General features: G+C 55.2%; 1 protein-coding gene across 3 annotated transcripts in view; it reads left to right on the top strand.

Moving 5' to 3' along the window:
- Window positions 1-24,985, top strand: part of PDE2A (phosphodiesterase 2A) — an 86,574-nt gene extending 61,589 nt beyond the window's left edge. For 2 of the 3 annotated variants that reach the window (XM_081152656.1, XM_081152655.1), the window contains 27 exons: window positions 5,175-5,284; window positions 6,123-6,178; window positions 10,754-10,813; window positions 11,396-11,549; window positions 11,687-11,739; window positions 11,938-12,012; window positions 12,115-12,156; window positions 12,676-12,744; window positions 13,007-13,137; window positions 15,354-15,465; window positions 15,940-15,979; window positions 16,119-16,182; window positions 16,615-16,687; window positions 16,910-17,087; window positions 17,349-17,461; window positions 18,115-18,192; window positions 19,019-19,141; window positions 19,433-19,503; window positions 19,780-19,902; window positions 20,254-20,341; window positions 20,589-20,636; window positions 21,649-21,723; window positions 21,859-21,958; window positions 22,216-22,328; window positions 22,965-23,003; window positions 23,134-23,240; window positions 23,578-24,976. In XM_081152656.1, coding sequence (XP_081008782.1) covers window positions 5,175-5,284; window positions 6,123-6,178; window positions 10,754-10,813; window positions 11,396-11,549; window positions 11,687-11,739; window positions 11,938-12,012; window positions 12,115-12,156; window positions 12,676-12,744; window positions 13,007-13,137; window positions 15,354-15,465; window positions 15,940-15,979; window positions 16,119-16,182; window positions 16,615-16,687; window positions 16,910-17,087; window positions 17,349-17,461; window positions 18,115-18,192; window positions 19,019-19,141; window positions 19,433-19,503; window positions 19,780-19,902; window positions 20,254-20,341; window positions 20,589-20,636; window positions 21,649-21,723; window positions 21,859-21,958; window positions 22,216-22,328; window positions 22,965-23,003; window positions 23,134-23,240; window positions 23,578-23,788 — 2,506 coding nt within the window. In that variant the 3' untranslated portion in view covers window positions 23,789-24,976. Of the gene's footprint in view, window positions 1-5,174; window positions 5,285-6,122; window positions 6,179-10,753; window positions 10,814-11,395; window positions 11,550-11,686; window positions 11,740-11,937; window positions 12,013-12,114; window positions 12,157-12,675; window positions 12,745-13,006; window positions 13,138-15,353; window positions 15,466-15,939; window positions 15,980-16,118; window positions 16,183-16,614; window positions 16,688-16,909; window positions 17,088-17,348; window positions 17,462-18,114; window positions 18,193-19,018; window positions 19,142-19,432; window positions 19,504-19,779; window positions 19,903-20,253; window positions 20,342-20,588; window positions 20,637-21,648; window positions 21,724-21,858; window positions 21,959-22,215; window positions 22,329-22,964; window positions 23,004-23,133; window positions 23,241-23,577 lie in introns of all 3 variants that reach the window. The other variant, XM_081152654.1, reaches the window with a different exon arrangement.
- The last annotated feature ends 1,758 nt before the right edge of the window (window positions 24,986-26,743 follow it).

Below are 26,743 nucleotides of genomic sequence, written 5' to 3' on the forward strand. Positions count from 1 at the left end.
AGGTTCACTCTGCCCTTTCTGAGACCATAAACACTCCCTTCAGGGATGGGGGTCTGCAGTCTAGGCATCTTGGAGAGGGCTCAGATTCCTTCAGTATCCCCCAACCCCCAACCATTTCAGACTTAGTGAAGCCTTTGGAAAAGGTACAAAAAAGAAAAAAGAAAATTAAGAATGAATGTCTCAATACAATTAGCCTAGAGTTCAGTGGAGATAGAGAGAAGAGTGCCTGCTGAGAGACAGGGCTAGAAATCCCAGGAGGCCCAGGAGTAAGGTGGGGGAGGGGTGATGGGGAAGGGGTGTCTCTTGGGACATGGAGATCAAAGTTCATTCAGGCTGGCAACAATTGGGATGAAATCTGCACTCCACCTTCATGTCTGGTGGTCAGCCCACCTCCTCCACTAGGGCTGAGACATAGGGATGTGGAGAATGGGAAGAGCACTGGAATGAGAGTCAGGCAGGCCTGTGCTGGTCACATGCCTAGCACACAGTAGGAGCTCAGAGATTGCTGGTGGCCCTCTAACCCCAAGTCCTAGTACATTTACTCAGCGAGTGACCTTGAGAAAATTACTTCCCAGTCTCTTTTTCTAGAAAATGGGCGGGGTTAGTTACAGGGTATTTCCAGGGACGATCTCTGTGGCACTGTCCCCAACAGGAGGCCGAGGTGGAGCCCAAGGCTCTGGCAGTGCCCGGTGCAGGGGGTGCTCCTCCAGGAAACCCTGGAGGACTGGCAAACAGCAGCAGGTGTGAAGTGGAGGCGGGTCATAAAGACAGATAAGGCCAAGAGGAAGGGCAAAGAATGGGCAAAGGGTGGTGTGGGGCGGCAGGGTGGGGATGGACCGCGGGGCAGTGCGGCGGTCACCAGCTGCCCAGCCCCTCCTGCCAGTGCCCCTGCCGCTCCTCGGGCCCGCAGACTCCCAGCTGCACCTTCCCGGGGGGTTTTGGGCTTCCTGCCTCCCGGTGCTGGATGTGCTCTCTGCTTCTCGGCCAAGTCCTGCCCTGGTCTCCATCCCGACCAGCCCACGTTCCACTTCTCTTCCAGGGCCCAGATGGAGGCCCTCTAGGGCCTGCTCCGTAGTTCCCTGTCACTAAGGAAGGTCCAGTTTTCAGAAAAGGTGCCTTGGGCCGTAGTGGCTCCGTCCATAAGCAGAACCCTGGGCCGAGAGTTGGGAGATCTGGGATGCAGAACAACATGGCTGCAGTACAATCTCATGCAGCCTCTCTGGGCCTCAGTCTGTGCTTCTGTAATATGACAGAATCGGACACTGACATGTGAGGGCTGGTCCAGCTCTGGATTCCAAGTTGCTGCAAGGGGCCTCAGGGCTGGAGGGGAGAGAATCCTGGAGGTTGCCTGGGCAAAAGGCTTCTTGGAAGGTTTCACCCCCTCTCTTCTTGGTGCCCGCTCTATCTCCCAGACTGTTTCGGTCCCCAGTCCTGCCACTTTCCTCTTCTTATTGTGTTTCCTGCCATCTTAAAGCCTCTGATTACCCACTGCTGAGTGCAGCAAAATCTGGGGCCTTTCAGCTGCAAGGGAGACACCTCCCGCACCAGCCCCAGCTGTTTGTCTACCTCCACTACCACTGAGGGGTCCCAGGGCCCAACCTTGAGAAATGTCTTCCTCAGAGCTTGTTCCCTCTCACTGCAGAATCTGCCTCTCCCCCTGATTTGTCCTGAGGGCACAGGGAATAGTCTATTTCCCATCTCTGGAGTCTCACTCTCTGGGATAGGGAAAGGAAGAAGGGGATCCAGGTCCTGGCCTGGTCTCCGAGAGAGAGGAAAGGTCAGACTGCGGTCGAGGCTGGGAGTGGGGGTGTCAGTAAAAGGCTTGAGGTCACACTAAAGAAGGGTCTCAGATGAGTGGAAGGGGGCCTGGACATCCAGGTTTTTCCAGGCCATTGAACCCACCAACAGAAAGCCTTTCCGTCTACTCTTTCCACTAAACAAATAGTTGTTAAAGGGACGGAACTGTCATAAAATCCACACCCCTTCCTCTCTCCACTCTGTGCCCATCTGTCTTTATCTTCAGTGGGGCAGATCATGACCACCCAGGCGCCCTGGGGCTGAGTCATTCATTAGCCTTCAACCTGGACAGCTGGCCAAGGGTGTGGAGTCCCCTCGCCCCTCAACATCAGCTCGGAGAGGGAACAGGAGAGTGGGAGAGTCAGGAGGGGAAAGGAGACAAGCAGACCTGGGGCTCTGAGTTGAGGAAAGAGCCATCTGGGGTGTGAGCAGTAGACAAAGCCCCCTCCCCCATCTGGGTGGGGACAGCAGTTTTGGGAAAGATACAACAGAAGAAAAACAGCTCGAATGGGGATGGGTTGAGGTGAGCATGGCTTGTCTGGGGCCACCTATGGCCGGGCCGGGGAGGGCAGGTCACAGAGCAAGGTACCAAGGTGTGGGACTCTTGAGGGCTGAGGATCCTTGGAGGCCTCATCACTCAGAGGGAGATCTGGGCCCAGAAAACATTGACCTGCCCCAGCCCAGACTCTCCTCTGCTGTCCAGGGACCACTGAGACTACGGGGTGCTCACTGAGACTGGGTTTCTGGTCTCTCAGATTCTCCCCGTCTAGTGAGAGTTATTCCCAGCAGCCAGCAATCAAACCTGACTTTTACGTTCCTCTGCTGAAGTCCTGCTCAGGCCTCCCACTGCCCTCAGGTTCAAGCCCAGCTCCTCAGGGCCCTGGTTCCCTTCCTGCTGTCCAGCCAAACCAACTCCTTACAGGTGGACTGTCCAGCAGACACACATTCTTTCTCTCCTTTAAACCTTTGCAAGGGCAGTTCCCCCTGCTTGCACATTCCTTCCTGTCTGCCTTGTTAACCTCTGAATGTCCTTTAGGACTCAACTCCGGCATCTCCTCCTCCAGGAAGCCTTCTATGACCCCACTTCCGTTCTGTACCTGCGTAGGCTGGGCCCACTCTTCCTCCCTTTGTCAGAGCCCTCACTCTTGCACTCAAACATTTGTCTGCATGTCAGTCCCTGCATGACATGGAGACTCTTGGAGTGAGGTGTATATCTGCCTCCTTCTCATCTCAGTCCTCAGTATCAAACCTGACTCAGAAGGACGCTGGAACAAACACTCCATGGAATGAAATGTTTCAAGTAGAATGTTCCCATAAGTAGTATTTCATTGAGAAAACTTGTTCTGGCTCTAGTACAGGGGATGGATTTAAGGGACCTGACAGGAGGCAGGAGACTAGGTGAGAGGTTCCTACAGGGTCAAGGGAGAGGTGGCTCTGTGTGAGCTGGGAAGTGACTTGGGAATGGAAAGCAGGGGACAGCTGTGAGAGCTGCATGGGAGGTGACTCACCCATTGGCTAGGGGAGGTGAGGAAGAGGGGGGCAGCTAGGACAGTTTGTGAACTAGCTTCAAGGGACCCGGTGGATGACTGTGCCACTTTGGAGGTAGTGGTGGTACGGGTAGGTTTAGATTGAGACTGGGTGCCTTTGGCAATCTAAGGGGTATTCAGGACAAGCCTCCTGGAGGCCTTTGGATGTCTGGAGCTTGTGAGGCGGGGAGCTGGAGAGTCTCGAGGCCATAAGCACAGAGTGTTGTGCAGAACAGAAGAAAAACTGAAGGCAGATTCCTTCATCAGGGTCCCTTGGTGGGAAGGAGGGAGGCCAAGGCAGCCCTGGATCCTGGGGTGCCGTCTGGGGTCAGTGGAATAAAGCTGCAGAGTCCACTAACCAGCTAAGCAGGGACCAGCGCCACCTCGTGGCTGCCCAATAACCAGATTGTCCCACGCCATGTGGCTTGGATGGGGTCCATAAGGGTGGTTTGCCTGAGGGTCACCAAGGTCAGCCCCTGCCTCCATGAAGTCCCAGCCTTTATCAATTCAGTCATCAGAAAACGTGGCTTCCTTTGCCCTCTTGCCACCCTAGATTTATTTTCCTTCCTGGGGTGATTGGCACAGTCACAGCCCAGAACTGGATCCCAGTACACCAGGAGCCTTAAAGGTCCAGAGTGTTAGGGCTAGAAGATGGGAGACACGGCTGGTTCTTGATAGATTCTGAACCAGGGCCCAGGAGCAAACAGGTCTGGTCCAGAAGGCTACGTTGTGACCTGCTGAGATGCTCAGCCTCTTTGTCCTCGATTTCTCTAGCTGCTGTGATCTCCTGATTGGGAGACTTTCAGAGTGCCTGCACTCTTCCTCATCTGACCTTTGCTGGTCTCCCCTTAGTGACCCCCCCAAACACACACACACACACACACACACACACACACACACACACACACACACACACGGGAGTCCCAGCTCCCCAAGCTGCTCTTCTAGCTACTAGGCCAGGCAGTTCCTACAAACACAATTAAGTGGAGGCAGCATGAGAGATGAGGAACCCAGGACAATTAATCATCAGGGAGTGACATTTGGTGAAAAATCAGGCACTTAATTAAGCAGGAAGAGCCAGAGGCTGAGGGAAAGGGGGAGGGAGAGGACGGCATGTGTGGTGAGGGCAGAGAGAAATTCATTCTTCCACATCCATCTCCTCTTCCCTCCATCACACCTACACCCTTTGCCTCCTCAACATTCATGCCTGCTCCCTACTGGAGGCTCACACGCCCATAGGTCTTTGGGAAGGTTCAAGCATCCTGCTAGGAGTATGGGTTCTGGCGCCAGCTGGTTGGGTTCAAATCCTGGCTCTACCACTTCATAACCATGCAACCTTGGACAAGTTATTTAATCTCTTGGTACCTTAGTTCCTCCACCTGAAAATGGAGATGATTATATTTAATTCAGAGGATTGTCAGGAATTCTGAGCTCATCTATGTAAGTTGCTTGGACTGTGCACGGCATAAAGGGAATGTCTGGTCAACTTTAGTTGTGATGATTATCTGGGAGGCTCAGAGAGGTTAGGTCACTTGCCCAAGGTCAAGTAGTAGCCACAGTAAGATTTAGCTCAGGCAGCCTAGCTCCAAGCCCTGGCTTTCCTTGCTCTGGGGATTTGGGCTGGCCCCTGAAGTACCTTTCACATAGCCAGCCAAAGGCACCAGAGGCTATCCTATAGCTGACAAGGATCCCCAACTCTTTTATTTTTGCCCTCCTCGCGTCCGCCCTACAGCAGGTCAACTCGTCCAGATCCTTGCACATGTGCAGGGACCAGCCTGCTGTGTGTCCCTGGGCCAGGGCTTGTTCTCTGTGATCCAGGGACTAAGAAGTGGGTCCATGTCCTTTTTTCAGAGAGGCTGTGATCTCCCGGAAGCGGCTGGGTTGTAATGGACTGGGGCTCTCGGACCTGCCTGGGAAGCCTTTGGCCAAGCTGGTGGCCCCACTGGCTCCTGACACCCAAGGTAAGGGCTGGGAGCTGGGCAGGGGCAAGGAGGGACTGTTGCTCCTGCTCCCCAGATCACATCTGTCTCCTGTTTTCATCTCTCTGTCTCCTTTCTTTTGCTCTGTGTCTGTAGCAATCCCTCCATCTAATTCTCTCTCTATTGTGCTACTAACCTCTCTGAGCCTCAATTTCCTGATCTGTAAAATGGGGACAACAGAACCTACCTTGAGGGGGTGTTGCAAGGAGGAGCAAATAAGATAACGCATGTTAAGGGCCTGCCACATGCTAGGGCTCGGTGGCCGGTGGCCGCAGTGATGATGAGTTTGTGCCTGTTGCTAGATGGGCTGTAGCTGTTGTCATGCTCTCTCTGTCACTATCTCTGTTTTTCTTTCTCTTCCTCTCCATGCCTCCTGTCCGCCATGTCTCTCTGCCTCGTGTCTCAGTCTCTCTAGGTCTCTGTCCTCTGTCTCGATGTGGAAAGTGCACAAGACTGGGAGTCAGGAGACCTGACTTGCTGTGTGATCTTGGGCAAGTCACTTCCCCTTCTGGACTTCAGTTTCCCAATCTGTAAAATAGGGGTGCTCAGCCTTACCTGCCTCCCTCCCTCTCAGGGTTGCTGGGAGGATCATAAGAAGGTTGTCAAGTGAGGGGGCTTCCTTCCATGCAGGGGTCTTCACTGTGGTTGTTTTTGTCACCACCTCAGGACTCCCCTCTGTCTCTCTGGGTCTCTGGGTCTCTCTGTGTCTCTGTCCCAGGCTCTCTCTCTCTGTGTCTTTGTCTCCCTCCCTGGGTCCTGGCTCAGTATCTCTGAGCCTCACTGGCCCCGCAGGACCACCTCATTGCCCTCTCCCCCTCAGTGCTGGTCATACCGCTGGCGGACAAGGAGACTGGGGCTGTGGCAGCTGTCATCTTGGTAAGAGCCCTCCTGGGGCGGGATGGGGGAGAGGAGAGCAGGGAAGGGAGAGGTGGGTGGCATTGTGTGTGTGTGTGTGTGTGTGTGTGTGTGTGTGTGTGTGTGTGTGTTGAGAGCAGCAGGCTGGGCTGAAGTTGTAGAAAATGGGGATCTGGGAGAAGTCTGGGGCTTCTCACACCACCCCTCTAGCCCACCTTGAATGGGCAGATGAAGTTGCTGGCCGAGCCTGTGGGCTCGGTTCTGCCGCCTTCTGGACTTTTCTCCCATGTGGAGGGGGCAAGCAGTCTTTTTCTTATCCTAGGAACAGAAGGGTTAGCACCCCCACATCACCATTACCTCAATAAGGAGCAGAATTGGGGTGCAGACAGATAAATGAGCTGGCTTTGGTGCACCCAGGGACTCCTCCGAGCTCATTAAGACAGAATTAAAGGTTTCAGAGGCGCCTGACCTTTCCGGAGCTGCTGGAGGGGGAGGGTGGGGGGAGTGGGGAGAGCCATGGGGAGAGCAGGGAGAGGAGAGGAAGGAAGGGGTATTTGGCTTGGTCTCCTCAGCGTCCCATCTGCCTGACTGGGGGAGACACGGCCCCCTTGGTTTCTCCCGCCCCCAGCTTCTGCTCCTGCAGGAGCAGATCCGATGGGCTGTTGGCAGAGTTCTGAGCACTGCTTGCCTCCCTCCTTTAGTCCCAATCTGTGCCCGAGCTTGCCTCTTCCAAGGGAACCAGGGCTGGGGACAGTGTGCAGAAGTGGAGGTGGGAGGAGTGGCCTGGGTAGCCCACCTTTGTCGAGGAAAAAAGTGGGGCTGTCAGGCTCCTGAGAAGGACTTCCTGTGTTGCGGCCCTGAGGCCTGAGTTAGGGAGGAGCAACTGCCCCAAGGGGAAGACATCCGCAAGGTTGTTCCTCTTGTGGGCAAGGGGATGGTTGCCGTGATGGCTGCTCCCCTTGGCTCAGGTTGGGCCAGGAGTCCAGGTTTCAGCCCTCTCCTAGGGGAGAAAGGCCTGTGTGTATGTGTGTGCTGTGTATTGGGGAGGGAGGGGTTGGAGTCAGATCACTTGAATTTAATTCTCTCTAGCAAAACCCTGCTCTGGGCCCTGCTCCAGGCTGCACACTAGGGCAGAGAGAGGAGTCAGACTCTCCAGGCTTCCCGAAGCTCTCAGTCTGGAGGAAGGCAGGGACACCCTCAGACCACTATTGGCCAAAGGAAATAAATGCAGGTACTCTGGTGGCAGAAGCTGGAGCACAGGGAGTGCCTCACAGTGGAGATAGCATTTGAGTGGGCTATAGGCATGGGTGGAGGTCAACAGGCAGAGAAGAAGGGAAAGGATATTCTAGACAGAAGGCGGAGCGTGAGCAAAGGCAGGGGGGGAGAAGGGTGGTGGAGCGTTGGGGGAAGAGTGTGATCCTGGTGCGGCTGGGGTGTGGGGGTGCATGCTGTTGAGCAAGATGCTACCTGGGACTTTGGCTACCAGGAGAAGTTACCAACAACTGTCCCCTCACCTTCTAGAACACCCCTGGCAATAAAGAGCTCTTGAAAGGTGTTCAGATTATTCATGGTCTGCCTCTTCTCCAAGCCTGTGCCTTCCTGTTCTAGTAGGGAAGCACCCCTCCAGGACGCCCCTCTCCCTGGTGCACACGCATCTGACAGGCCCTGCCCTGCTGCTCCACCCCTGTGCTCCCGAGTAACAGGACCTCACATCTGGGAGAGGCAGCACAGGCAGACTCGAACCTCCCAGCTGCTACCAGATCCCAAGGGCAGAGGGTACAGGGGGTGCCACAGGGCAGATGTTTTGGGAGGGCTGACTCACCAGCTCCTTCCTCAACAAGCCCCATTGCCCTCTCTGAGTCTCTGCTCTTGGAATTCATCCATTCATCCATCTATCAATAGAAGGCATGTTTCCTGAACACTGCCAGGCACTGTGTGGTAGGCGCTGCAAACAGCACTGATGGAGATATACCAGACAGGTGCTGCTTCCACAGACCATAGTCTGGAGGGATCGGGGAGACAGAAAAACCAGGGGGCAAAATAAGGGTAGGATTGCAAATGATAGCAAGTGCAAGCAAGGAAACCAGGAAGCCCTGCAAGGGATGTTGGGGCCTGATGGAAATGTGGTCAATGGAAGGCTCTCCGAGAAATAAGCCGTCCAGGTGCAGGGCAGCCTGGATGAGTTCTGGGCCCCTGCAGCTTGCAGCTCCAGGCACCTTGATTACAGATTCTTTGTGTGGAAAGAATCTTTGGCTCTGTTCTTCAGTTCTGGGATAATAAATCCCTTTGAGGAGTGGGCGGCGCTTGGTCTCTGGCATTTGACGTGTGATGTGTGCCCACGCTTCTCCCCAGCTGTGCCAGCCACCCAGCTCCTTACATGGGGATTAGCCATGTTGAAGCTGGTGAGGATGAGTGGTGTGGCAGCTTTGCTGGGTTCTCAACCCCCTCTGCAGCCCCAGTGCCCACCACTGAGTGCTGCTACTGGACCCCAGACAAGCTCTCTGATTAGCAAGAGTAGGTGCAAGTGTGTGTTTCTTTTGGTGAGCAAAAAGCCTTGTGTGAGTGTTGGTGAAGGTGTGTTTGCATATGGGGGTGGAGCAGAAGCGTATGCATGGCTCTTGGGTATTTGAACTCAAGTATCCTATGTACAGTTATGAATGTAGACACTGTGGGTGTGGGTGTGTGGATGTCTTTGAGTTGGTGACTGCACTGTGGGTGTGGGTGTGGGTATGGGCACATGCCTGAGTATCTGCTTGGGAGATTGTGAGTATGGATGTGTGTGATGGGGGTGCTGAGGGTCTTCATGAGAGTGTATTGTGTTTGTGCACATGCTGGGTGGGGAAGGGGTGAGGCAGCCCAAGAGTGTATGCTGGGGTGGGGGATGTCCAGGGGGTGGATCTGGCCTTCGGAAGTTCTCATTCAGCCTCCCAGCTCTGTACTGGGACCAAACTGTTTTGACAGCCCAGGAACTGATTGCCCCCATAGCAACCTTTGGGGCAACTTAGATGGGTCCCAACCTTCCCTTTTCCTGGGAGATGGGTCCAGGTGAAAGGAACAAGTAGATGTCCTCCCCATCTACTAACAATGAAATGCCAATCTGTTTATGTCAACCACATCCCAGCCTCTTTCAACTCCCTGTCCCATGGGAGTCATAGATGGGGCCTCAGCCAGAGCTTAACCTTCAGTCCCACCCAGGCCCTGTCCTGGTCTTCCTGTCTCCAGTGTTGCTTTCTCCGATTCACCCTACACGCCAAAGTCCAGTTCCTTAGCCTGGCGCTCAAGCCCCCCCCCCCCCCAGGGCAATGGACATCACTCCTGCCTAGATCCTCGTCTCCCCATACCACCTCTCACCCAGCACTGCCAGCACAGCTCCTACCTGCAGTGTCCCCTCTCTTCAGGCTCTACTTGTCCCCCCCTCCCATGCTTCATTGCCAGTCTGGGAGCCTCCCAGATGCCCCCCCCCCCCGAGTTCCTACCCACCCAGTCTGCCCTCTCCTTCTTCCTTAGGTGTGAGGTTCTGTGCCCCCTAATCGCATCCCCCACCCCATCCTGCCCCAGCCAGATGTGAGCTTCCTGGGAACCTACTGGTCTCTTCATCTGCTCCTGGCAGGGGACCTAGAGCAGAGGCAGGCAGGCAGCTGCTGAGTGAGAAGGGAGGATGTGGGAGGGGACCTCAGTGCAGTCACCATGGGGTGCCCCGCAGGTGGTGAGCAGTTCTGAGTAGGCACCGCCAGAAGCTGGTGACGCAGGTGGAGATCTTTGCTAGCAGGGCCTGCAGTGGGTCCCCGGACTGCCACCCCTCCCTCTTCCCCTCTGATTTTCTGTGTCAAGCACTCAAGCAAGGGTTGGGGAAGGGACTTCATGAAGTATGAAAGCTGGGCTGAGTGGATTTCTGGTAACTGACACAGGGAAGTTAGGGAGGGACAGTTTAATGTGGGTGGTGACGAGAGTGGGTCTGGAGAGTGGAAGGTGCGGGCAGAGAAGGTAAGGGTTGGTACTGTCCCAACTCTCCCACTTTCTTCTGTGTGACCTTGGGCATGTCACTCAACCTTTCTGGGCCTGGATGGTGAGAATCACATGTAAGGCAAAGCACTTGATCACGTCATTCATTCATTCATTCACTCATCCATCCTCCCAAGTTCTTAAGGCATAGCAGATGCATCATAAATGTTGGACTTTTCCCCTTACCCAGACTTAGAAGCAGCTCAAACTCCAACTCAGAAAAGTTGGAGATGGGAGGCTTAGGCTAATGGCACTGATTCCATAATCAGGTCATAAAGGGCTCCATAGGCTGGGAGATGGAGAGGAGTTCCAGGTCACCCCCTTCCCTCACTATACACCTGAATTGTGCTGTTGATGAAACTGACCGAAAAGGCAGAGATGAGCCAAATTCATTTTTATTTGGATTAGCCCTGGAAGGCTTCCTGGAGGAGGGGGTTTTCCTGGAGCCATGTGGTTGGCTTATCATTGAAACCCACAAACTAGAGTGTTTATGTGTTGGTGGGGACAGGTGTGTGCCAGGCATCGGGGAGGGCCCTCTGACAGAGACAGGAGGCTAAGGAGGTCACTGCTAGTCCCGCTCCCACATCCCTCCAGGTGCACTGTGGCCAGCTGAGTGACAGTGAAGAGTGGAGCCTTCAAGCAGTGGAGAAGCATGTGAGTGGGGGTAGGGGTGGGGTAGGATGGGGACTGCTGAAGACACTCATCACAATGGGCAAGAAGATGATCTTGCCAGGGAGCTGGGTTCCAGTCCACCACCTTTGGGCTGTGTGACCTTGAGGAAGTCACTTAACTTCTCTGAGCATCAGTTTCACATTTGAAAATGAGATAAGGAAAGCACTGACCTACTTAGGGTACTGGTGACACAAGGCGAATCAAATATCTTGTCAGTACCTAGGAAGGACTATCTACATAATGATATTGAGGCTCTTTCCTGAGATTTTATGTTGTAACTTTAACAAGGGATTGGAATTCCCTGCAGGTGCTAGAGACACAGGGAAATCTGAGCTTGTGCTGTCTAGGAAGTCGGGCTGGAAGTGGAGACTGGAGGGAGGGACACTCCAGAGGCAGAGGGAGCCCACGGGCGGGTGGAGCGCGGAGGAATGAGTGGTTTGGGACGGGGGTGAGGGCGATGGCGCCGCGGGCGTTGGGAATGGCTTGAGCAAAGGCGGAGAGTCCGGAGGCGGGAGCGCGGCAAAGGCGGGGCGAGCGGCCAGCTGACCGCTTGGCCCGCCCCAGACCCTGGTGGCCCTGCGGAGGGTGCAGGCCCTGCAGCAGCGCCGGCCCGGCGTGGCCCCCGAAGCTGTCCAGACGCCCCCGGCGGGGACGGCGGGAGACGAGAAGGGCCGGGCGGCGTACACCTACCGGGACGGGAAGATCCTGCAACTGTGCGGTGAGGGCTCCGCAAAGTTGAACCCGGAGGGGTGGGGCCTTAGGGGTGGGGCGCGGCCCCGGGCGGGAGGGTGGATCGGGGGCGGTGCAGCCTTGGGGAGTCTAAGGCTGTCTCTGATCCGCGCCCCGCCGGTGCAGGGGAGCTCTACGACCTGGACGCCTCTTCCCTGCAGCTGAAAGTCCTCCAATACGTGAGTCCCTATGTCCCTCCTCCCCCTGTGCTCCTCCAGGACCAACTTAGTCTTGAACGCTCCATCTCGGGTCAGATTCCGACGTCCCGCCCCTTCTCTCTCTTCCACCCACCTGAGGACCCTCAGAAGGCGAGAGGGTGGGAGTGGGGGTGGTCCAGATCCCCTGTCAGCGCCCCTCCCCCTGTCCCTCCCTTTCAGCTGCAGCAGGAGACTCATGCATCCCGCTGCTGCCTCCTGCTGGTGTCCGAGGACAATCTACAGCTCTCCTGTAAGGTGAGGGCCCAGGTCCCCGGTGGGACAGGGAGAGGGACCTCGGTGTCCGAGGAGAAAAACCTTGTTTATCCTTTAACGGGTCTCCTCCTCTCTGTCCCTCAGGTCATCGGAGATAAAGTGCTGGAGGAAGATGTCAGCTTTCCGGTGAGTCTGCATTGTCCCCTGTGTTGGAGTCTGCAGGAGCAGTTAAGGCAAACTAGGTGTACCTGGGATCTACACAGAGCAACTGGGATCTGCTAGAATCATTTGGAATCTGATGGAATTATTTGGATTTTGGGATCTACTTAGAAATGTTATGAGAGCTCACAACATCCCTTGATCAGGATCCACTAGGAGAAATCACATACATTCTACAGAAAGGTTTACTTGGGACCAGTTCACTTCTGTTGGGATGTGTCTGGGTTTGGTTCTCTTAGAATCTATTGAGATCAATGAGAATCTTGGAGTCTGCTTTTCTCTCTCCTAGTTAGGGGAGACCCTAAAGTCTTCCATAGAGCATTCTGGTCAGGAGCAGAACACTGTTCCCTCCTTTCTCAGTGTTGACTCAATCTGCCATTTGAAAAAGTTCTTGAAACTTCCAGACTTTGGGAGGAGGGTTGGGGTCTGAGATTGCATGACCCCAGGCCAACCTGGACCCTGACTCAGCCTCTCCCCAATCCGCAGTTGACGATGGGACGCCTGGGCCAGGTGATGGAAGACAAGGAGTCTATCCAGCTGAAAGATCTCACCTCAGTAAGCTATGGTCTGGCCGGGCCAGGGGAGGAGGCAAAGGGAGAACGCGGCATCCAATCCCCAGAGCCAGGGTCTCTGGGACCGGGCAGCCTAGGAATGCTGGAGACAAGACGCAGGGACTTTCTTCCAATCCACCCCATGCCATAGCACTTCCCACCCTGCAGGAGTTTCTGAGAGCCACGTGTTACAGATGGCAGCAGGCTGGGGGAGGGAAGCTTACTCTCTCCCTCCTTTCCTGCCCTGACTCACCTCCCCTTTGCAGGAGGATGTTCGACAGCTGCAAAACATGTTGGGCTGTGAGCTGCAGACCATGCTCTGTGTCCCTGTCATCAGCCGGGCCACGGACCAGGTGGTGGCCTTGGCCTGTGCCTTCAACAAGCTCGGAGGAGACTCGTGAGTCTGGGTGGGGTGCTGTGGATCAGGAGGTGAGCCTGAACAGGGTTCTAGTAGGGTAACAGTGCTGGAGGGGTACTAAACAGGGGGGACTATTCCAGCAGTGGTGGACTGAATGGCTTCACAGTGCAAGAGACCATGGGTTTATGAGGGCCCTAGGCTCTTGCATCTGCTGTGGCCGAGGCACAGGTAATTGTTGACCCTCCATCACCCATTTTAGCTTATTTAAAATCATGTTGAGGTCCAAGTGAGCTTCCCTCTCTTTGCCCACTTCCTGTAGTTGGGATTATCCACTATTAGGGTATTGGCCTTCCCCCCACTTGCCATCCCCAGTTTGGCATTTCTGCTGGAAACTTCCTGGTGGAGGGGCAGCGAGCTCTGGGATGGTGAACTCTCTGGGACCTGCAGAATATCACTGACACAGTGGACAATGGCTGAAGGGAATACGGGCTCGGGGGCCAGGCTAAGCTGAGGGTCTTTGTAGGCACTGAAAGGGCAGCTGTAAAAATTATACAAAACAGAGTGGTGGGCAGGACTCAGAGTCAGGTAAGCAGGCTTAGTTAAGAAAAATGTCTCAGGATCTGAGATCAGATTTAGGGTCTAAGAGTGGTACCATAAATAGGTTTTATGTCCTATCCCAACTCATTAAGTGGCAGTAGCTGCCTGAAGTATTGTGTTGAGACTGGATCTAATTGATTAGCTATGTCCTTCCTGGGAGTAGGTTCAGGATGTGAATGCTGCCATACTTGGTCCAGCAGGTCTAGCAGTTTGGGATGAGTCATACAGATAGGGAGGAGCAGGCAAGTGAAGGGTTGAGTCCTGATTCCAGGATGCAGAGAGATGCTGACAAGATGCTTGGCCCCTGAAGCTCAAGCAGACAGTCTGGGTTTGAGGACCTAGAGCTCCTGCAGGAAGTGGAGACTGGGGATGTTAGGACTAGAGAGGTGTCAGAAGCCCAGGGATGGGGTCTGCAGGGGTGGGCAGAGATCTGGGAGTCATAGGTCTGTGTAGCAATAACTTCCAACATGGAACTCTGTAGGCAGTTGGGTGGACCTGGGGAAATGACAACAGGAAGATGTGGGATCTGTGTCATTTGGTGCAGGTAGGCATCCTACTGGTGGGAGAATTTATGCCATTCAATAAACACACATTGAGCACGTACTGTGTCCAGCTGTGTGCTGACCAGATGGCCTTGGAAAGGCCTTTGGGGAGAGGAGTGCAGAGTAAGTGGGGGTCCAGCAGGGGCTGTGACCTCTGGCTGCTGGTTGTGGGACTGGGTTCTGAGATGGCCCTAGACCTAGAGGAGAGGTGGTATCAGAAGGTAAATGAGATGGGGCCTTGGTGGCAGTCCTGAGGCCCAGGGAAGGGGCAGGTCCATCTCTGGGTTCCACATATTTCAGAGAGTGAGTGCAGAATGATTGCATGAGCCAAGGTGGGATTCAGCTCATAGCACTGACTGCAGTGCTGCCTGAAACTCAGAGAGCAGGGACTCCAGAATTCCTTCAGCTGGGAGTGTAGTGGGGCTGGTGGCCAGGGCAGGAGCAGAGTACAGTTAAGATATTTAGCAAACACTTCCCAATATTTCCCCTGTGCCAGGCTCTGCAGCAGGCATGGTGTGATACAGTTATGGTCCCTGCCTTCAAGACTTAAAGGTTATTTTCAGGGCATAGAGGGAGGTGGGTGGAAAAAGTATTCTAGGCAGAGGGAACAGTTTAAGGAAAAGCACAAAGGTGTGAAGGAACTGGAGAGATGCCCAAAGATGAGGGGAGAGTCTAGGGAGAGTAGAACAGTGACAGAAGCTGGACAAAACAGGGCAATGCCACCCCCATCCCTGAGCCTGGGGGAGCCTCTGGGGAGGAGCAGGAAAACACCCAGCTCTGTCCTGGGCAAGTCTCCAGTCTGAGGGAGGAGACCCAGCCTTAGTCTTGGTAAGTATGAGGTCAGAGGAGGGAGACATGGCTGGGCTTCAAGAAGAAATAGTCTGAGGAGGAAAACACATTTTGGTCTAAGAAGAATTAGAGCCCTCCCCTCAGGGAGCCTCCAGTCTGAGGAAGAAGCTGCCCCAAGCCACCTGTGCAGTGAGCAGCCCCAGTAGAGGAGAGTGATGGTTAGCCGGTGGATCTCTGAGTGGGCTTCCTGGAGGAATGGAAGTGAAAAGAAATGGGGGGAAAATCTGTTGGCAGCTCCCTCTCTCATGACCTCACCTCTCTCCCCAGATTCACCGACCAGGACAAACATGTGATCCAGCATTGCTTTCACTACACCAGCACGGTGCTCACCAGCACCCTGGCATTCCAGAAGGAGCAGAAGCTCAAGTGTGAGTGCCAGGTGAGTGGCCTGCCTTGCACCTTTCTCAGGGACAAAGTCACCTGGCTCTCAGCCCCAGCGATTCATCCACAAGGGAAAAGCCCATGTCTGTCTGGACCATGGCAGGGGGATTGCCTAGCGCTCTGGAGGCCTCTTAAAGGTCACTAGTTGCTCAGAACAGCGGCTGGCTGCAGGCACTGTATGCGATCACCCTCTAGTGTTCAACTCCGGTACTACAGCAACATCTGGGTGGCTGGAGGCACAGGTGAATGCACATCTGAGACACTAGATTTCTATACACATTCACTGGGGCAATTCCTCCTCACTCCTTCACTTAGTAGTCAAATGACATAATTAGACTCTTCCAGTCTCCAGCATGTGTGGAGAGCTCTAGGAGAGGAATGAAAAGCTCCCAGGGATGTTGGAGGCAGGGACTTGGAGAGGGTCACCTTTCTGTAACCTGAACCCCTATGATCTCTGTTTTCTCCATTCCAGGCTCTTCTTCAAGTGGCAAAGAACCTCTTCACTCACCTGGGTGAGTGCACTGTCCTTCTTCATGCCTGACTGTGGGGTGGGAGTGGGGGCTGAAGTTTTGGGGAGGAGAGGTGTGAGGGCTTGGCCTTGGCATTCCAGCCCAGGCTCACCACTGCCCCCCACGCTTCTCCCTCTCACAGATGACGTCTCTGTGCTGCTCCAGGAGATCATCACAGAGGCCAGAAACCTCAGCAATGCTGAGATGTGAGTGAACTTACCCCTGAGAGGGGAGAGAGAGAGGTCCCAGGCTCAGGCCTCATCCTCTCCTTTCCTTCCTTTCCCGAACCACCACTGCCTTCTTGTGGGACCCCATCATGTCTTGTGTGACCCTTTACTTCATGCCTGTGATCATCGCTAGAATGTAGCGTCCAGTGACAGTAGAAGAGGGGCTTGCATTGCTGGCCATGGGTCCCCAACTCCTAATTACAAGGTGTGGAACAGAGTAGGTGCTACAAAAAATAAAAATAATCATTGGGCTGAACTAATGTCTGGAGTCAGCCAACCCTGAGAAGAGTCTTTCACCGCAGATCACTCCTTCCGGGCCTTGGAAATCCGGGCTTTGCCTCAGGTTGTGAGAAGTGGGGGTGGTTAGAGAGGGGTGTCAGGGCCCTGTGGACCAAGGCCATCTCCCCACAGCTGCTCCGTGTTCCTGCTGGATCAAAATGAGCTGGTGGCCAAGGTGTTCGACGGGGGCGTCGTGGAGGACGAGGTGAGGCAGGGCCCTGCGGAGAGTTTGCCGTGGTCCCGGGGAGGGGAGGGGAGGGGAGGGGAGGGGAGGGGAGGGGAGGGGAGGGGAGGGGAGGGGAGGGGAGGGGAGGGGAGGGGAGGGGAGGGGAGGGGAGGGGAGGGGAGGGTGTCCGCAGGGGTCCTGATGGCCCGCTCCGTGGACAGTCACTAACTTTTTCTTCCCACCCCGTGCCTGCCGGGGCAGAGCTATGAGATACGCATCCCGGCCGATCAGGGCATAGCGGGCCACGTGGCGACTACAGGCCAGATCCTGAACATCCCGGACGCATACGCGCACCCGCTTTTCTACCGCGGTGTGGACGACAGCACGGGTTTCCGCACGCGCAACATCCTCTGCTTCCCCATCAAAAACGAGAACAAGGGTGCGGGATCCCCGCGGGGGGGCGGAACCGGGCCAGGCCGGGGCGGGGCGGGGCAGGATGGGGCGGAACCGAGCTGAGGGGTTGGCAACCCCCCCCACCCCACCCCCACCCCCGCTTTAGCGCTCTAGCGTCCCCTAGCGGAAGGCACAGGTTTCCCAGGCATAGGACGTCCCTTGAGGACAAAGAGGGGAAAGGCAGATCCCCGCCCCGTCCCCCCCACACACATCCACCGGCCGGTCCTAGCCCCTCTCCCGCCCCCAGAGGTCATCGGTGTGGCCGAGCTGGTGAACAAGATCAATGGACCATGGTTCAGCAAGTTCGATGAGGACCTGGCCACGGCCTTCTCCATCTACTGCGGCATCAGCATCGCCCATGTGAGTGGCGACAGGGGCGGGGCCAGGGCAGGACCCTCCACCTTCTCTCCACGTTGGCTCTCCTTGCTCTGTCCCGCCTGGGACTCAGAGCCCCGCTGCTGGGCTGCTCTGCAACCTTCTGCACCGCTGGTCACTTCTGGCCTCAGCTTCCCATCTGAAGATGTACTGTTTCTTGTCCTATCCCGTTAGCTTCTCAGACCACGGGGAACCCCTGTTGTTATTCACCCGCCCCGCACCCCTCCCCCCCCCTTCCTCTGGAAGCAACCTCAAACCAAGTCCCTGATCAACTTCTTTTTGGGAAATGTTGGGTCTCATTGTCCACAGCTGGCAGCTCTGCCATGGGACTCCAACCCACTGGTCCCTGACACTATCCCCCCTCCTTGCTTTTCCTCTGCGGTGGCCTGGGGCTCCATCACTGGGGACAAGGGCAGCCTGGGGAGGAGAGGTGAAGTGCCAGATCAAATGCTGAGAGATCCTAGGAGGCAGAGCAAGGGGAGACCTAGATGAAGGCTGGATGGGGCTTCTCGCTCTGGGCTGCAGCTCGGGCTGGGACCAGCACAGGAGGCTCTACCTGACCCCTCTGTCCAGTCTCGGTATTCTGAGATGCCGCAGCCACCATGCTTGAGCTCCCTTCTTCCCTTTTCTTCCCCCAGTCCCTCCTTTACAAGAAAGTGAATGAGGCCCAGTATCGCAGCCACCTCGCCAATGAGATGATGATGTACCACATGAAGGTGAGGCTTGCACGGAGCTTCTGCCCTTCTTCCCAGGGTCCCAAGGTCCCCAGCCCCCCCAAAATCCTCACGGGCCCAGGACCAGGCTGGACTTTCTGATCACCCTTTCTTGATAATAAGAAGACAGACCCAGTACAATGCCTGGACTCTGGCTCCAGTCACATTCTGGTTCAGCCCCGAGGCTGGCAGCTGGACCCACCCTGGGGAAGAAGCTGGTTCGGCCTGGTGTTCCCCATGTCCAGGGATAATTCCCATCTTGGGAATGACTGGAGGCCTTGATACAGCTCCCCTGGGTACAATAGTCCTGAAGTCATGGGAAGTCCTAATTATGATATTCCATACCACTCCCAGACCCTGTGTCAGCGAAGCTGTCCCAGGCTTTAGTTCACAGTGTGTGGTGGTCACTGTTTAAACATTTCTTCTCACCTGTGTCTAAACCAAAGGGTCCCAGACTTTGTAGATAGAGTCAAAGCTGTAGTAAGAATGATTGAAGTTAGACTCTGAGATGGTCCCCTTCCCAAATAAGGAATCTTCAAGTTAGTGCCTGTGAAAGGCTGCTGTGGTTTGGGGATGTCACGAAAGGGTGTCCTCTGTCTTTGCCGAGATTAGGCTGTTGCAGATGAGGGTGGTCACAGACAAAGAGGCACCATACGTGGGCTGCAGGGCTGCGAGGGGAAGGTGGTGATCTCCTGTCCAGTAACAATCCATGGACAGCATGGCTCAACTGGGTACACTCTAGGTGAGGGATCACCTCACTCGGAATTTGAGGGTGAGGACACCAGATGATTGGAGGTCATCTTATAATGCCCTGGCTGGTCCCCTGTAGGTCTCTGATGATGAATATACCAAACTTCTCCATGATGGGATCCAGCCCGTGGCTTCCATTGACTCCAACTTCGCCAGTTTCACCTACACCCCTCGCTCTCTTCCCGAGGATGACACTTCCATGGTGAGCCAGGGGCTGGCTGCAAGATTGCCGAGGATTGCTGCGGCGTGTGGCCTCAGGCCTGGCACCTCATTCCCTGTGTTTCTAAGATTTTATGTGAGCTTGGTTCCAAGAGTTCTTAGATCCCATATTTCTAAATGTCCTTGGCTCTGAGAATTCTTGGTGCTGCCATTTTATGGTTCTCTAGTATAGATCTAAAGATCTAAGACTCCAAAATTTTGTATGCTTCAAGAAGGGCCAAAGCAGATGTCCTGTCTTGACAACGCTTCATCCCCTCCCTTCTGCCCTCTGCAGGCCATCCTCAGCATGCTGCAGGACATGAATTTCATCAACAACTATAAAATTGACTGCCCGACACTGGCCCGGTGTGTGCCCCCAGCCCTCCCCTCTGCATGCAGGCAACCCCATCTCTGTCTCTTTTTGCCCTCAACTCTCACATCCATTGCTCCCAGCCTACTAGGGAGGGGTCTTTCTGGGACAACTAGGGAAGACAGTGGGAGTGGGAAGGATCCATGAAGGAGAGGCAATTCCTAGACACTGGGACCATGAGGAAAGGAAAGGAATAGGGAAGGGTAGAACCTGAAGGGCTACCTGGAAGAGGAGAGCCTGAGGCCCATCTGCTGCCCTCTCCCCTCCTCCAGGTTCTGTTTGATGGTAAAGAAGGGCTACCGGGACCCACCCTACCACAACTGGATGCACGCCTTCTCTGTCTCTCACTTCTGCTACCTGCTCTACAAGAACCTGGAGCTCACCAACTACCTCGAGTGAGTGGTTGCACTTCCCTCCATCTGTCAGCCGCTGGGGTCCCCTTCCTTGGGACAGGGAAACATCTCCTATGTGTCAGGCACTTTACATGTACCACCTAAGGGGACCCTCTTAACAGCCCACTGAGGAAGGTTGTGTAGCCCCATTTTCTGGACCAGACTTGCTCATAATCACAGCCCCAGGAGTGTTGGGCCTGCCAAACTCTAAACCAGGACTTCTTTCCAGAAAGGGGACCCAGGTGTCCTGAGCTTTTATCCTTGTGTCTCCTGGACATCTCATCCAGCTGTCCCTCCTCTGGGGGTCTGGGGAGGAAACTGGCTGGACCTCTCTCCTCTCTGTCTCCCAACCAGGGACATCGAGATCTTTGCCTTGTTTGTTTCCTGCATGTGTCATGACCTGGACCACAGAGGCACAAACAACTCCTTCCAGGTGGCCTCGGTGAGATCCTGCCCTCCTCACAGTGGGCACCCTCCCTGGGGTGGCTGAGAGTGTCACTTCTCTAGCCTGAGGACAGGTGGGAGCTGGTGAGACCAGGAGCCTGAGGCTCTCCCAGGCCTTGTGCTGGGCTCTGAGATGGGGGAGGGAAGACGGCAGAAGGAGTAGTGGGGGGGGGGCTGCTTAGCATAATATGGCCAGCACATGGATCTGGATGTGAGGAGTGATGGAGTTTTCCGGGCTTTTCCAGAAATCTGTGCTGGCTGCGCTCTACAGCTCTGAGGGCTCTGTCATGGAGGTACCGCCATTTCCCCCCAGCACCCTCTCTCCCATCCCCCCACCTCATTCCTTCATAAGGCCGGTGATATGCAAAGTTGGACTGTGACCCAGCTACTCCTGTTCCCAAACCCTGCTTTTCAGGCAGGCCGTGAGAGCTGCAGCTCCCCCCCCCCCCCAGGGCATGTCTGCTTCATTTTCCTGGATGGGTTTAGCCCTCTAAGTAAGTGTGGATGGGGGTGCAAGTCAGGCTGCAGGTTTTCAAAGAGAGGATTTTTATTTAGCACCATTGTCTTTGCATGTTGGGAACACCCCATGCAAACCCTCCCCACCAAACCTGAGAAGGACTCCACTCTTATAACACTCAGCTTTGCCTTAGATTATTTGGTTTGGGTCTACCCACCCCCAGATGAACGCTCCTTGGGGCAGAAACAAAATCCAAGACTTCTCTGAGTTCCCTGCATTTGGCACAGGGCTTGGCACAGCATGGGAGCCAAACTTCCACTGTTACCTTGCCTTGCACTACACCCTCCAGAGACCGCCCCTGCTTGCACACCCCCAGAGACGAGGGACTCCCTCCCTCCTGGGAGCTGGGAGCAGCACTGCTTCTGCCCTCTGCACCCTGGTTGAGCCTCCTCCTGTGACTGACAGCCCTTCAGTGTCAGAAGACAGAGGCCTTGCCCTTGTCTCATCGCTGCCTTTTCTTGTCAGCAAACATGTTAGCTGCATGAATTAGTGTCTGGGACTCCAAGGGATCACTTCAGAACTATTCCAGTTTGAGAGGCCCTCACAGGTTACTTCATTGTGTCCCTCCATGTGACAGCTGGAGAATCTGGGGCTCAGAGCCAGCCAGGGCCTTGCCGGGCTCACACCAAGGGTGGAAACAGAGCTCAGAAAGGGAACTAAGACCCTGACTCCCAGTGCTCTGCTCACCTCGGGGGCTAGGGCTGGGCCGGGCCTACTCCCTCTCTTGGGGTCAGTGGTGAGGGGACCCCCCCGCTCCATCTGGGCCCCATCACTCCTCTCCCTCCCAGAGGCACCACTTCGCTCAGGCCATCGCCATCCTCAACACCCATGGTTGCAACATCTTCGACCACTTCTCCCGGAAGGTAATGGGGCCAGGGTGGGGGTGAGGGGGTAGGCTCAGAACAGGAGAAGGGGACTACAGGTGGAGGCTCCTCAGGGCCGGGAAGTGGGTGGGGGTGTCTAGCAGGAAGCCATGACATCTCCCTGCCCGCACCCAGGACTATCAGCGTATGCTGGACCTGATGAGAGACATCATCCTGGCCACAGACCTGGCCCACCACCTGCGCATCTTTAAGGACCTCCAGAAGATGGCTGAAGGTGCCTGCCTCTAGCCCTGGGTCTTGGGGTTTGGGAGGGACCCCAAGAGGGAGATATGCCTGGAGAGCATACCCAAGAATTTAGACCCACCCCCTCCAGCATCAACCCACCAGGCAGACCCAGCCCCAGTCCCTTGACTCCCATCCAGGGTGCCACATTCCCTGGGCCACTTTGGGGTGGGCTCTGGGGGCCTTGTCCTCGGGGGAGAGGGCCAGGAGACTGGATCCCTCTCCTTGACCCCATCCTTTCCCCAACAGTGGGCTATGATCGAACCAATAAGCAGCACCACAGCCTCCTCCTCTGCCTCCTTATGACCTCCTGTGACCTCTCTGACCAGACCAAGGGCTGGAAGACCACAAGGAAGATTGCAGTAAGGGTCGCCCCTCCCTGGGAAGGTGCAGGCTGCAAACCCTGCCTGGCTCTGTGTGGCTCCTGCATCATGAACACCCTTTTCTTTTTTTAAAAATATATCTTTATTGATTTCAGAGAGAGGAAGGGAGAGGGAGAGAGAGACAGAAACATCAATGATGAGAGAGTTGTCATTGATCGGCTGCCTCCTGCACACCCCCGACTGGGGATTGAACCCGCAACCCGAGCATGTGCCCTGTCCAGGAATTGAACCTCCATCTCCTGGATCCTAAGTCGATGCTCAACCGCTGAGCCACGCCCGGCCGGGCTGAACACCTTTTCTGTACTGAGCTTAGCCTGGCTATATTTTGAGGAGACAGAAACCTAGACCACCTTAAGGTGACAGATGGAGAGATTCAAAGAGGGGAATGGACTCACCCGGGGTCACACAGCAAGTCAGTGGCTGGTGGAAGGTGGGCCAGAACCCAGCCATTCCTCCTCATCTGGAGCCATCCTCCTCACAAACTGGGGATGGTAAAGACAGGCCCTGAGGTGGAGCTGAGGGAGGTCTCAGTTTGCCTCCTTGGGAATGGGCTGTGGAGGAGCTTGAGTGGATAGATCCCACTCACAGGATGTAATGAGAGTGTTGACCTTTCAGGAGCTGATCTACAAAGAGTTCTTCTCCCAGGGAGATTTGGTATGTAGGGAATGACCTCAGGGTGTCCAGGTTGGGGGTGGGTTCCTGGCCTGGGGCAGGAAGGGGCTGGGTAAGCCCGATCCTGGTGCCTAATGGAGGAAGAAGAGGCCTGATGACTTGATGCCTGCAGGAGAAGGCCATGGGCAACAGGCCAATGGAGATGATGGACCGTGAGAAGGCTTACATCCCTGAGCTGCAGATCAGCTTCATGGAGCACATCGCAATGCCCATCTACAAGTAAGGGAGCTCATGGGGACTGCTGAGGACTCTACACAGAGAGGGTGGGGTGCGCCTGGGCTGTCCATGGCCATCACAGCAGACACAGGTACTGGGCTTGGCTTGGCCCAACTCCACTGATCCACTCCCCCCTGCCTCTAGGCACAGCTGTCTCCTGCTTTACCCCTAAATGAACCTTTGTCCCCTATGAAAAGAGACCATCATGCTGTCCTTGAGTGTCCAGTCCTATGCCTCACACTTTTATGAAAGTTCTACCTGTGGTATAGCCCTAATCTTTCTTCCTGTCACTGTCTGACTTCTGACCTCTAACCTCTAACCCTGCCCTGTGCACCCATAGGCTGCTGCAGGACCTGTTCCCCAAAGCAGCAGAGCTGTATGAACGCGTGGCCTCTAACCGTGAGCACTGGACCAAGGTGTCGCACAAGTTCACCATCCGAGGCCTCCCAAGCAACAACTCACTGGACTTCCTGGATGAGGAATATGAGGTGCCTGAGCTAGATGGCACTAGGGGCCCTGTCAATGGCTGTTGCAGCCTTGACACTGAGTGAGCCACTCCCAGGACCCTTCCCAGCCCAGGTCTGCTCCTACAACCCTCCACTGGCCTGTCCAAATGCCCTGGGACCAAAGCCATGGGTCCTAGGTTTATGACCAGAACTTCCCGTGTGACCTGGGCAAGTGTTGACCTTCCAGGCCTCAGTGTTCTTGTCTGTATAATGGAAGCAAGACTTCAAGCCTCACCAAGACTTTGTCATTTGTCCTCTGAGAGCACAGGGATGACCCATGAGTAGTGGGCCCTGCTCTGCACCTCTGATCACACCTTGGCAAGTCCTCCCCAAGCCACTCCTTCTCTGAGGCAGCCTGAATGGCTTCTCTTAGACCCCAGTCCTGCCCCACCAGATCTGTGCCCTTTTCCCCTCTCCAGGATCCTCATACAAGGAGAAGGTGGGGCATCTCAGTGAGCAGAGGGTGGGTCTTGGAATCAGTCATTACCTCTGCTGGAGGACTAGAAATAGCCATAGGGCCACAGGTGCCTCTGAGGACCACCATTATACTTATGGTGAGGATGGGGTACTGGGGGTGATTGATGCAGAGACCCCATGAGGAAGCTGCCAGAGAGGCATTTAGTGCTCTGGGAGAAGGGCCTCAGGAAGAAAGCAGGATGGAAACAATGGGCAGGAAGGATCCCTGGGCTGGGAGACCGGCCCCTGTTGAGTCAGCAATGCTTCCTCCTGGCTGTGTGACCCTGGGCAAGTCCCTTCCCCTATCTGTGTGAAACAGGAGGGTGAGACAATCTGTTCTCTGAGACCCCTTTTAGATCGAAGTCCTTGGAGAAGCCATGGAATGCCCCTGAAACCGTAGGGCAAAGAGCCGACCCTGAGTCCCTCAGTGGCCCCCTGAGTGTACCCCCTTAGCCCGAGCCCTTCCCCCATTCCTGTAGCTAGAGAGGGACCTGGCCTCAGCCCTGGCAGGGTGTCTCTCTTCTTCAAGGCCATATCCACCCATGCCCCGGGCTTGGGAGACCCCACAGGGCCAGGCCTCTTGGGTCAGCCCGGCAGCTTCTCCCTTCTCTTGTTCTGTATGTGTTGTGGGGTGGGGGGAGGGGGGCCACCTGCCTTACCTATTCGGAGTTGCCTTTAGAGAGATGCGTTTTTTTAGGACTCTGTGCAACTGTTGTATATGGTCTCGTGGGCTGACCGCTTTGTACATGAGAATAAATCTATTTCTTTCTACCACAGAGCCTGCCTACTTCTCTTGCCCTACAACTTGTTATTGTTTGGAATCTGCTCCTCTGGACTGAATGGCTTTCCCTGGGGGGGCTTGGGCTCCAGGCCCCTCCCTGCCTAGCCTCTGCTTTGGGTTCCCCTAGTCTGTCTCTCTCCTCTTACAAATCAGAACCCAGTCTGACCAGTGGGCCCCAGGTGGGGGTGAGGGTGGGGGTCATTTCCTGGCCCAAGGCTGACGGGATGGCTATTTTAATGTTGCCCAGCTAGCAACAACTTCAGTGTGGACTGACATAAGTACTCCTCTGACTGTGACCCCCAACCCTTAATGTGTCGGCTTGTCCTCCTTCCACCAACCTTTGGGCAAAGGGGAAGCATAACCTGGGTACACATTCTGGGGTCTTAATCTCTCTCCCCTGAATCTAATGTGTCCTCAGCCCAACCTTCCCTTGAGGCCATTTAATCCCATTCCAGGCCCATGCTGTGACACATCCTTCCTTGCCACCAAATTGAGTGAACAACTCACAAATATTTCCTCCCACATGCAGGACCCTGGGCTGAGGCCTAGAGCTAACTTTGTCTTTGTCCCTGAACTGGAGAGTCTAGCAGCCCTGGAAGGGAGATAGATCTAAACTCAGATTCAGGCTCTGACAACCCTATGGGATGCCTGACCATGGGCTCCAGGCAGGATCATAACCCTGAGCAGAACCAGAATATGAGCAGGTGTTGTTTTCCTATGGACAAAAGGGCCGGGCATTCCTGGCAGCAGAAACTGCTCATACAAAGGCTCAGAGAAGGGGAGCGACCGGTGCTCAGGGAATGGAGAGATGGAGGGGGGGATAAGGCCAGATCAGGGAGGCCTTGAATGACAGGCTGTGGAGTTTGGCTTTATTTTGGGGACAGTGGGAAGCCAGAGAAAGGTTTTCAGTAGTGGAGTGGCTCAGACATATATCTCTAGCAGAAAGATCCTGCTGGAGAGCAGAGAGAGGACTGCAAGGGGACAGCTTGGGCCAGGGTCATTCTAGAGCTGTTCCCTGTGCCTCGGGCTGGGCGAGATGGGGAGGAATTCAAGACACGTTGGAATGGTAGAACTTGGTGACCAGTTGCATGGGGGTAGGGAGCAGAGGTAGGACTGGGAGGTGTCCAAGAAGGTGGGGGGTCTCCGTGGCCTCAGTCTTACTGGCAACCAGGTGCTGGGTGGAGCTGCTGGTAGGAGGGAGCTCTCCGGGGAAGACGGGCGGGAGGCGGAGCCTCTGCACAGGGCCTGTGGGCAGCCTTCACAGGTCAGAGAACACAAAGTTTGGTACCAAGTCCTCTTGTAGCTTCCCTGCCTTCCTAACTTAGTGGTTTCATTTTACATAAAAACTCACAATGATTCTGTGGAGGGGGTACTATCACCTCATTCTGTAGCCAAGTAGCTTGAGGTTCAGAGAGATTAAGCCATCGTCTGAAGTTGGAATGTGCACCCTCCTGCATGACTCCCATCCAAGCAAGGGCTTCCTCTTGGACAGAAGAAGGAGATTAAGGTGAGGGTCTCTGTCTCAGTCTCTGCAGGACTGTCATGGGGTGAAGGGGTGGTGAGCAAGTGGGTTGGGGCCCCAGAGAAGAATCTGGGATCGGCTCGGTGTGCAGGTCTTGAAGGGGAAGGCAACGAGATAATGGAAGATGGGGTTTGTAGTGCAGCCCTTAACCATCAGGTGGCGCCCAACTCCTGCCCTCACCTCCCCAGAGGTGGAGAAGGCTGTGTAGGATGTGTGTTGTGGGGCTCAACTCACTCCTCTC

The sequence above is a fragment of the Miniopterus schreibersii genome, assembly GCF_964146895.1.
Source record: "Miniopterus schreibersii genome assembly, chromosome: 12".
Taxonomy (NCBI): Eukaryota; Metazoa; Chordata; class Mammalia; order Chiroptera; family Miniopteridae; genus Miniopterus; species Miniopterus schreibersii.